This window comes from Lycium ferocissimum, chromosome 11 (assembly GCF_029784015.1).
Source record: "Lycium ferocissimum isolate CSIRO_LF1 chromosome 11, AGI_CSIRO_Lferr_CH_V1, whole genome shotgun sequence".
Lineage (NCBI taxonomy): Eukaryota > Viridiplantae > Streptophyta > Magnoliopsida > Solanales > Solanaceae > Lycium > Lycium ferocissimum.
Window position 1 is genome coordinate 47,508,795 of NC_081352.1, and position 11,029 is coordinate 47,519,823.

Below are 11,029 nucleotides of genomic sequence, written 5' to 3' on the forward strand. Positions count from 1 at the left end.
AAAGGAACAAGCCATATTTAGCACCCATTTTACAACATTTTACTACGAAATGTAATGATCTCGACTTTCTACTTGTAATGATCTCAACTTTCAGAATTTATCGCATCTCCTGCCAATCCAAAATAAGGCTCTCCATTAACCTGCAAATCACATAATTCAGAGCTTAACCTCGGTTATGAGACTGATAATACTTCTGGTTAGAGGAATGTTAATTGTTTGATTAAGCTCTGGATTTTGGGTTTATATTTGCTTGACTTTTGGACACCCTCTCCTGGTCTTCCGTCTTTCATCATTTCTTTCACTTCTAAATCTCTTTGTTGTGTTACACCTTCCTTTTTAGGTCGCTAATTGGTCAGTGATACAATGAGTTTTTGAGATCTTGAATATATAAAAACTACATTGAGATAAGGATATTCAACAATAAACTTCTTTCAGAAGAACATCCTTCACTTTTTTATTTCCTTGCAAGTACCTTCAGTAGTTTGTTACAGTCTTAATTCAGTTTGAGTATCTATGCTTTAAAATCCATGGGGTATCCCTATTAGACCGTCTAATGTGCCGCAAACTACTAAAACTACATTTTTTTAAGGTTCATTTTTTCTTTTCGAAAAGTGAGATTTACTCATTGACGTATAAAATTTGTAGCCTCACCATTAGAGAGGATCCAATTTGACAATTATTTTCTCACTATCACGTCTCACTTTAAGTATAATTTTATTTTGTGCTTTACACAACTGATACTAATTGAGCGAGACTTTTTCTTTTGTCGCACAAGTTAATGTACTAAAAAATGTAAGGTTTGGGTCCACCATTTTATTTAACAAAAAGAAACTTCATAGGAGCATCATTAATATCAATTGTTATACAAAACAAAATGGAAGAAGTAACCGTCAGAAACATAGAAAAGTGAAATGCTAGGAAGCAGTCAATTGAATGCTTCTAACATCTGTACTTTGTATTTCAAAAAGCATCCTCATATACATTATCTACAAGAGATTTTCTGGTATGCTACAATCTCTGGATGGCAGCGGGGGACTTAAACCTTAAGGGGACGATCAAAAAGTAGATTGCTACAAAAACATCAGGGGCAAGAGCAATTTGATTTCCTATATGATGCTATTTTCCCTCGAAGAACTAGAGCATATCCTACATGCCGCCCATGGAAACTTCCTGGTCAGTGACGCAGTTAACTTTTGCTGTACATGTTAGAGGCGCAGAGGTGTCTTTTTCATCAATCGATCTTTCTGAATTTTCGCTGGTGGTGCGCTTCTTCTGTATCCACCCACTGCACAAGTTCATAATCATTTGGCATGAAAATGGTGTTCAACACGACGAAATATTAAAGTTAATATATTTATGGCGGAAAAGTTCAGAAAATTAGTCTAATGCACAAATACTGGGCCAATAATGTTCTGCAGCAACCACAACAACAACAACCCTTCCTAAAAGATAACAGAGATTTTATACCATTTGATAAATGGACTAGCAAATATGATCAACAAGACTCATAAGTCGATCTAAACTTAACAACCCTTCCTAAAAGATAACAGAGATTTTATACCATTTGATAAATGGACTAGCAAATATGATCAACAAGACTCATAAGTCGATCTAAACTTACTGTGATTTGTGTTCCAGACGTTTGTGGACTGCGGCCACGTTCTGCAGGCCGTGACCTCTTCGCAGGGTGAGATAATCTTTGTAAAAAATCACTCATATGATTATAGATACTGCAAATGTAATGTTTCAGCTTCAATCAGCCAATCCAAAATAAGAAGGTGCATCTCAGGAAAAATTTAACATAAACAGTTGGAAAATTATTAGTATTTCAGAGTTGCAATAGTTCAAAAAGTATCTAATTTGAAAGTACCCATAGCAGTTGACATTGTCTCAGAGAGACAAGTAAAATAGACGTCCATACCTTAGCCGGTGTCTGTTGCAGGCTGTGAAGAAGGCAACAAAACCATAGAGAATACTTCGAAGAGCTTTGAAAATCTGTAAATGTCAAAACTCAGAGAAACCTATGAGCACGAGAACTCTTAATAATTCTCATACTAAGGATAAAATGGCCACAAGTGAGCTACCTGGGAGAAAAGGTCATTCCAAAGAGTACGCCATATGGATACCCCACTGGCGCTGGATGACACTGTGGCCTCCACCTGAGAAGTGACTCGAACTATGCTACTCACGAACAGCCATGAATCCATAATGACTTCATATATAGAAGTACATAAAAAGCCCAGTAGGCTAGACAAACCAAAGACCAGACGGATTGGAGCATACATTGTTTCCCACAGAATCCAGAAGATAGGGTAAAATAAATAAGTCACTGCAATTGAGAAAAAATCTGATGAGGAAAAAAAAAACACTCACACAGAGAGTAACAGAATCGGGATCATATTCAGCGGTTGCTCATATACTTACCGAGATTCCAAGCAAACGATATGATATACCAGAGAGGTAGTAATAAAATCTCAATAGTTTTTCCCACCAGAGTGTAAGAAGACCCGACCGTAAACCATAATACTGACAAGAAATCTTCTAGAATTTGTGCCAACATATTAGAGAAAGGAAGGAAGAATTCCACAAACTCAACAAGTGGACCTGCCATTGGCTGTGTAAGAACTGAGAAAAATGACCGAATAGTACGCATTGTCATGAGGAACCACTTGAACGCCTTCTGAAAATTGTGCAGAAATAGCATGGTCCCCAAGTACTGAATTCTTGATACCATTTCCCATGTTTCAATCCAATCAAAAAGTGGCCCGAACAAACTAGATGCTGTCGCTTTGAGTACAGGTACATTTTTGTATAGATCATAAAATCCAATCAGAACAGTAACTACAGAGATTATGACATATAAAAATCTTGCTAGAGGGCACATCCATGGGCGATAAATATGGCAAAATACTGGATAGGACTGGAGAAATATGACCCATGAAGGAAGCCCAGCTTCCAGTAGTCTAAGCAACCGCAAGTCCGAAAGAATGATGTCTCTTAGTTTGAAAGGGAAATCGCGATCATTAAACCGAAACAAAAGCAAAACATCCTTGTACTGGGAGGCTTCATCAACTACTTCAGACGTACTTCTGTAAGAGGGATCACCATGTAGTTGTGATTCAATAGTTTCAGAAAAGGGCTCCTCAGAGAGTATATCAACATTGAGTCGCTTACTGATAGACTTCAAAAGTTTTCTTCTCTTATGAGGTCCATCAAGTGGAGTTGGTGTATGCAGAGAAGTTTCACCATTTTCTGTCGCAGGGTACGTACTGAAACTTCTAATTGAACCGCAAGGAGATTCATCCTCGTCACTTGAATTGGCAGCAGAAACATCACTGTCAGCCACATCAGTAGTCTCTCGAAAATTGTCTTGAGAATCATAAAATACCTCTCCTGTAAAAGGTTCCCGCAAATTTACAGGTAAGAATTTGCAAGCTTGGGGACCAAATATTTGTTTAATAAAGTGGTTTAAAACAAGTTCAATTGAAAGTGAAAAATCAGAATTACTGAATGAGAATATTTTATCCTAGTAAGATGGTTGATGAAAGTCTTCTTAAAAGCCAATGGTATTTGCACTCACTATCCCAAGATAATAGTTACCCAGACCAAGGGAAATTGGTTCATTTCTTCTAGGCACACTTAAAGAAAGAAATAAGTGGATCTCTGCATGCATAAACCAAAGTAAAAAAATTTCTTTATCGAATCAAATTAAGATGCATAGTATCAATATCATGTGAATAAAGGATACCTATAGTAGATTCCAAACACTCTTTCAGCAGATGATGCTCGGTGTCAGTCCCAGAGAACCATGATGACATGCATCTAGCAGCTTGTGCTACACTATCAAATTCCCATCTTTTCATGAATTTTGTTTCTATGGCAAGTGATGTATCTGTCTGCCCAAGAGTTTAAAATAAGTGAGCAGCATACATTTTTAAGGTCAAACAACCAAAGAAAGTGACTCATACCTGAAGCTCATTGAAATAATTTATACCACGAACATCATTCCACGCAACTTCAAACACAATGAACCCGTACAATGTCCTATGCAATTTGCTATTCAAGATCAAAGAGTTCCTCAATTTCTTTACAGGTAATAATTCCCTCTTTCTGGACAATGTTGCAGCATCAATAAAGCGAAACCATCTTCTGACGTTTTCAGATTCTGATTCGCTCGTGCTTAATTCTTGACCGGATTTTATATCCAATATACCTCCACTCTCCTTCCTCTGCTTCCGCCCTCTAGTATTCGCAAACGGAGATAACCTTGACTGCATTTGAAAGAACAAAAGATTCCTAGTTATAAACATACGCCCACAAAAAAAAAAAAAAAAAAAAAAGAAGGGAAACTATGCACTACCAACCTTGGTAACCATCAATTGCCATAAGTGTGCAGGTTTAGAGACAAGATCTCTAAGCCATGGACGGTTGTCCACCAAGATATATAGTCTCTTACTCTCAGGGGCGAGGAAAACGTAAAGATGTGAAAGATAGGATTGCAAGTCCCTGTAAAATATAAAAGCAGCATCTGAATAACTGTTGAATGAATGGCCTTTTAGCAACTTACATAAAATGTAGAACTTATTAAATGAATTTCAACAGCTAAATCAAAATCTCCTTAGATACTTATTCTGCTACATGCAGATTAGTCAGCAAGGTGATTTTTTGCTTTGCCCAGCGACGTAATAAGCATGGGCGGACCTAGCATACATCTTACAGATTCATCCGAACCCAGTAGCTTTGGCTGTTATCCTATGTATGTTATCAATTGGCCCCATCTTGTTCTCCTCATCAACACGAAGCATGAATCAGTTTGAACTGCCTATTTAATGCAAGTTGGATGCTAACTAACTCTTCCAACTTCCCACTAACTCACCACAAAGTTTTGTTTTTCACAAATTGAATGGCAGAGATATTATGCCACGATCAGAAACTGACAACCATATCCCCCCCCCCCCCCAAAAAAAAATCCCACACAGACAACCCCAAAAAAAAAAAAAAAAAAAAAAAAAGAATGATGAGAACAAGAAGTTATTCACGGTAGAAAAACTAGAAATCATTAAGCAATGAAAATTCAAACTCTTTCACAATGTTTCCTGCTTAGCTCCACTTAAAAATATGCAACAAAGTTCCAATTTTTTCCCCAGATTTATTAGTAAGGCTGCAGGCAATGAACAAGACAAGTACAGGAAAGCAAAAAAAAAAAATCACCAAACTGAAAATTACATTTGCAGAAAGAAACAATTGCAGAATTCATTGCAAATCAAAATGAAAAAAGCAATGAAGAAGAAAAAAAGAAGAATTTAGTTACCCGATTTGCAAACTTGTCAAGGGAAAGAGACATTTGCCATAATCAATGCTCCCCATGAACCCCTCAAATTTGCTTCACCAATCACTGCTCCATCAAATTCAAAAAACACCAACAATTAAAACAACCCCACATGCTCCAATTCCTATAAAAACAACAATTGAATTCAAAAATATTATTTAAAAATTCGAATTACCAGAACGAAGAAGAAAAAAAATGGGATCAAGGAAATTCCATGAGAAATTAAACTGAGAAGAAAGAGAAGTGAAAAGGGTCAAGTTTGAAGAAAATAATTCACCACGCGGCTTCTTCATAACAAGACACGTGTCAACGGCCAAGATTAAAAGCCGGCGACAAGAAGAAAAAAGCGATCAATGGGCATTAAACACCCCACAAAGAGCATTGAAAAAACAAACAAAAAATTACAGCAGTATGTCAGTGATTCAATGCAAGCAACCCCCTTTATACATACATGTAATTACTCCAATCTATAGATACAGATAGGATTAGATAATTGGGAAATGGAAAAGCATTTAAGAGAAAGGAGAAAATTGAAAAGAGGATTTGCTTAGCAGAGAAGGCAAAATGGTGGCAAGTTTAGGAATTGGACACGTTGGTTTGTTGAATGAATTTGAACAAGGGAAGAATAAGGGAAGACGTGAATCAGTGAATTAAATTTGGAGGTTATCTTTTTCAGTTTGTTATTACGCCTTTTCGGGAAAGAATGAATTGTATTTGTTGAGGGGTATAATGGTAAAATGGGGGCGGTGTATAATATATACAGCGAAAAGGGACAAATGTATTCTCGCGCCAGCATCGTCCTTGTCAGCAAAGGCTAGGGGATTATTTGTTTGGATAACAAGTGTGACTCAATTTTTTGTGTAAAATCAATTTTGCCTATTTTTAAAATTTTTCAACGCCCAATTACTCCCTCCGTTCACTTTTATTTGTTTACTTTAGTATATCAAGAAAAAGATAATTTTATTTTTTTTCTTTTGCCCTTAACATTAACTACTCATTCCTCAAATGATTTCCCAAGTTTATTGAATCTATACATCATTATTCATTAATATGGGTATTATGATCAAATATGCACTTCATTTCTCTTTGTTTGTTAAGAGAGCGTCTGAAGTCCATTTTCAATGAAAGAAAAGTGAGGAGTGAGTAATTATTAAGTTGGTATTTATATCAATACACATGAATTTAATTAATCTCAACATCAAAAATTAAATTTGATTCAAACCCGCCTAGAGTTCGTGGAAGGTATGGTATACACAAACCTTTTCACCGCCTTTATTTTTAGAGATATATGATCTTTTAATTGCATTTAATGATTTAATAATTAATAAGTTTATTAATTTATTAAATGTTATGGAGATTATTATAATAAATTATTTAATTATTATTTATTTTAGAAATGAATTTTAGTTTTGTGATGGATTTAACCTTTTTACGTCAAAGTTTTGTGACCAATTAGCAAAATTCGTCTTTAATTGACACAGACTTTTCGTCACATATCTTTCACGAATATTTGTGATGAAGTCATTATTTTGTCAGAAATTTCTTACGACGAACGAATATATAATTGCCGAGAATTTATCACAAATCTATCAAAAAAAAATCAAATCACAATTCTTTTTTTAAAAAGTTATTGTAATACTAGTTAATTTCGGCATAACTTGTATGAGAATATACTATTATTTCATATGTAATAAAATGTGCGACAAGAATTCTTGTACGAATAATAATATGTGGATTAGAATTTAGAAACCCAAAAATGCCGTAGCGTAAATAACATATACATCACAATATATTATTCATCATTTCATAATTCTGCCAGTACTATTTGTTTCATAACAAATTTTACTATATTATTATTCACCGTATACATAGGGAAAATTATATTCTGTGTCTATTTTTAAAAATATTTACGCCGCGTAACTCATACTTTGTGTATAAACATTCGATTTAGCCCATATTTGGGTATAAACACCTTTTTATACATTGATATTCACTTCATACAAGTTTGATACATTATATATAATACTTTTCCCCAGGTATAATAAAAATACATTTTGTCAACGAAAAGCTAATCACACAAAACCTGTAAAACCTACATAATATATATTGTGTAGAAAAAAAAAATTATATATATTATCAACATTAAGAAAAAGAGTTGGAAACTTGAAGTACCGAAGCAATGTTCCAGAAAAAAGATAAGGCTGTGATATAGGGGAGACGGGAGCATAAGGGAAAGCACAGGATGATTCTAGTGCTTGAAAGAAGGGAATGTGCTATCCATATTCTATACATTTCTGTAAATCTATTCACAAAGCTTCTGTTACGTTTTTCCTTTTGGAGTTCAAGTTTTGTATTTGACGATGTAAAAATATTTATACAAATTATGTACTCTATTTAATAGCATCGATTAGCAATCCTTTATACTCCCTCCGGTTAAAAAAAGGGTCTACTTAGCTTTTTTTTTTTCCTTTCAAAAAGAGTGTTCACTTACAAATCAAGAAAGAATTAACCTACTTTTTTTAGATCTGCTCCTATTAATTGTTAAGTGACCAAATTCCGATACCTATTTAATAAGGGGCATTTTATCAAATTACCTATTAAGAAAAGTGCAAATGACTAACTGAACATTCTTTTTGAATGTAAATGATAAATAACATGTTTAGTTAGTACCGTAGTGTAAAACTTCTTAAACTATAAATGCACATAATTTAAATCTGTTTCCCGAATTGCACCAAACAATAAGGAGGTCTCCTTTGGATAACCTAGGAAGATTTACACACATACAATTTCATGGTGTGGTAAAATAGTCAATATCTATATATATTTCTTATATTCAGATACTTCCGCAATATGATTTCATATATTTGATATCCAGTACTCATTGAACCAATTAATTAGTTTGTGTCGCATAAAAAACGTTTCCGACTAGGATCCCTTGGAAAATTTTATCCATCCACCACAATTTAGGCCATGTTCAAAAGTTACATTTGGACTTTTGTTTCTCACTTTGCTTAACATTATACTCCATATGCACCATAACAAGCAAAAGATCGAAAAATGTTATATTCAAGACGTCTAAGGGTCTACAAATTGTTAGAGGTTGAAATTGTCACATCATCTTTCTCTCTTTATTTGTGCATTAAATCATTCTTAGATATATGTGCATTAAAATCATTCTTAGATGAGTAATGTTGCACATGGTGCATGTATTCTTTTTATAGGTAAAGAGTAATTGATTCAATTAATAATGGATGCCGTTGGAGAAATCCCAATGACAGTTAAGCATCGACTTCAATGATATGAGCTCAACCCTGTCAAATTTGTCAAGTAGTTGTGTAAAAGATTTGAAAAATCACTATGATAATATATTCTGTAGTGAATGCTAACCTAATCGGCATTAATGGAGAAACAATAATCAATATCCAATGGTTTATTCAATTCATTATTAAAACGCTCTACTAGGGCAGCAGAAAGTAAAAGGGCTCTAAAAATGAAAATACACCCAAATAAAAAAGCATTTTCTATAGTGAAATATTTTCTCTTGTATATGTAATCATCTTGATAAAATATGCATGCTTCTTTTAATCAAGATCCCAAAAATAATTTGCAATTTGCCCAAACGTGTCCTACTTTAGCCTTGGGGCCAATTTGTTCATTAAATATTCGAGGATCCTAAGAGAATATTATTAGCATTACTAGTCACCTTATTTTGAGCATTAACTTGTCAGTGCATAGCAATTGAATGTTGAGATTTGTGTAATTAATGATTGAACCTTAGCGTGTGATAAAATCAAGACTGCTAGATGAAACTTTTGTTACAGTGTGTTTGCAAACAAACACGAGATTTTCTTTAGTTTCCGCAAAATCTTTTCAAAACACTTCCTTGAACGTAGTATATCGTTTATTGGAGGAACTAATTAATAAATATAATATAGATAAAATCTATTTAACTTTTACTGTACAATATATATAACTGGTTGTTCATGTCCCAATTGATATTACCTCTGACCCTTTTTATCTGTCATTTAATTTTTGGCACGCCCATAAAAAATAAAATTAGTAACTAACTAATAATTATATATGCCTTCTTGGAGTAGCAAAGGAGAAACTTAAGAAATAAAATCTAATTAAAGTTCACTTGATTTTCTAGAATGACAAATATTCCCTCTATTTCAATATAAATTAATTTATGTCAGTTTTCTACTTTCAAAAATATTATTTTTTTTCCTTCAAAATTATCCTTCTCTTTAATGGGTCTTCAAAAATCTAAACATTGACATATCTCTTGTTTTAAGAAAAATTTGGGAAGAAGTAAAAAAAAAGTAATATTGATAAATTATCCTTTAATTAATGTCTTCAATTAATTTTCTTAAGGGGTGTGTCACATCCCAAAAGTTCATTTATTTTGAAATGGAGGGAACACTTGGTACTAAGTTTTTGTTTTTTTTACTAAAGTAACAAAGAGGGTAGTACTTTTATTTTGAAATCAATCACGTCGCATCGTGTATTCATGTAAAGTTATTTTTCTGATTTTTTATCGGATATTTAATTCTTACTTTAAATTTCATAATAAAAAGAGAAAACGATCCTTACCAAAATTTCGCGCAATAATCATTTAATTCTATACACGACGGCAGCTAGGATTTAGCATTAAGGAAAGATCACAAGGAGACCAATTCAAGTCAAATCAAAATAACTTGAAATCTTCAAACATTCTTTGGTGGACGTTGTAGCTATGGTGGTAAGAAGGAAACTTCCAATCATAATATAGGATGCAAATAATCGTGTAAACATGTAGTGGGGTAGGTACAAAACTATTCAACTTCCATGGAAGAATGAATGTCACTTTGGCATAAAGTTTGATTCTGGAAATTATGCCTTTTTATGTGCATTTTGAACATGTCTACATTTTTGAGGTTTTAGAATTGACAGTTTCATACTTGCAACATTTTTTCCTGGATATGTAATACACAAAAATTCATTCTTCTCAACAGACTTCGTTAAATGGTTTTTTTTTTTTCTTTTTTTTTCCTTCAAATATTTTTGTTTTGGTTTGTTCTCCCAATTAACTTGCGTCATGTCCCCCCCCCCCCCCCCAACACACACACACATTCATTTATCTTTTCTGGGAAAACTTACACCTGGTAGTGTTTGATGTTAATTGATGAAAAATGCATATAGAAGAAATGTATCAGTTGGGATTTGATATAAATATTAAGCGTGAGTAAATTTTTTTTTTCTTCCCAAGGCATGCTTTTTTAAAATAAAAAAAAATTATTTTTATTACATAGGGGGTAGGGGAAGGAGAAATGGGGAGGAGATTACAATGTGGGAATTCGAACCCTCACCAACAAGGTGAAAGTTCAGGTAGCCAATCAACTGAGCTACCAGATCCCTACCTTCCTAAGGCATGCGATTCACATTTCTTACCAATTTTTTCTTCTCCATTATTTGAATGAGAAGAATTTTCGAGAGGAACTTATCAGTGAAGGAATTAGATTATGCAGTGGTCACACGGTCTAGTCGTTATGTATGAAAGTTATAGAATGAGAACGAGAGTTGATCCACTATGTGTGAGTGGGAGATGAAGGAAATATTTAGAGTCACCCATGTGGGTCGAACCTTGAAAATAAAGTAAATAAAATTAAAAGAGAAAAATAAGAAGAGACATAACTATTAGTAATACGTGTGTCATTTAAA

At 33.7% G+C, this 11,029-nt stretch overlaps 1 protein-coding gene across 10 annotated transcripts; it reads right to left on the bottom strand.

Moving 5' to 3' along the window:
- Positions 1 to 899: 899 nt before the first annotated feature.
- LOC132035870 (uncharacterized) lies at positions 900 to 6,021 on the bottom strand. 10 transcript variants are annotated; one of them, XM_059426014.1, is made up of 11 exons: positions 5,781 to 6,020; positions 5,505 to 5,556; positions 5,312 to 5,395; positions 4,365 to 4,506; positions 3,969 to 4,271; positions 3,749 to 3,896; positions 2,425 to 3,393; positions 2,085 to 2,329; positions 1,922 to 1,995; positions 1,622 to 1,730; positions 900 to 1,285 (listed from the first exon to the last, which is right to left on the bottom strand). In XM_059426014.1, the coding sequence occupies exons 3-11, from the start codon at positions 5,365 to 5,367 to the stop codon at positions 1,232 to 1,234; spliced, it is 2,100 nt and encodes a 699-aa protein (XP_059281997.1). In that variant the 5' UTR covers positions 5,368 to 5,395; positions 5,505 to 5,556; positions 5,781 to 6,020; the 3' UTR covers positions 900 to 1,231. The 10 variants fall into 10 exon arrangements, with proteins under 10 accessions (XP_059281997.1, XP_059281996.1, XP_059282000.1 ...); XM_059426013.1 differs by having other exon boundaries at positions 5,735 to 6,020; XM_059426017.1 differs by adding an exon at positions 4,718 to 4,818 and having other exon boundaries at positions 5,505 to 6,020.
- Between the last annotated feature and the right edge of the window lie 5,008 nt (positions 6,022 to 11,029).

What these genes read in the sequence shown, in the direction of transcription:
- LOC132035870 (XM_059426014.1), bottom strand. Translation starts at nt 5,367, where the DNA reads ATGGGGAGCATTGATTATGGCAAATGTCTCTTTCCCTTGACAAGTTTG. An exon ending in GGCAATTGATGGTTACCAAG is followed by an intron (nt 4,272 to 4,364) that starts GTTGGTAGTGCA and finishes TTTCAAATGCAG; the next exon opens with TCAAGGTTATCTCCGTTTGC. An exon ending in CGTCTGGAACACAAATCACA is followed by an intron (nt 1,286 to 1,621) that starts GTAAGTTTAGAT and finishes GAACTTGTGCAG; the next exon opens with TGGGTGGATACAGAAGAAGC.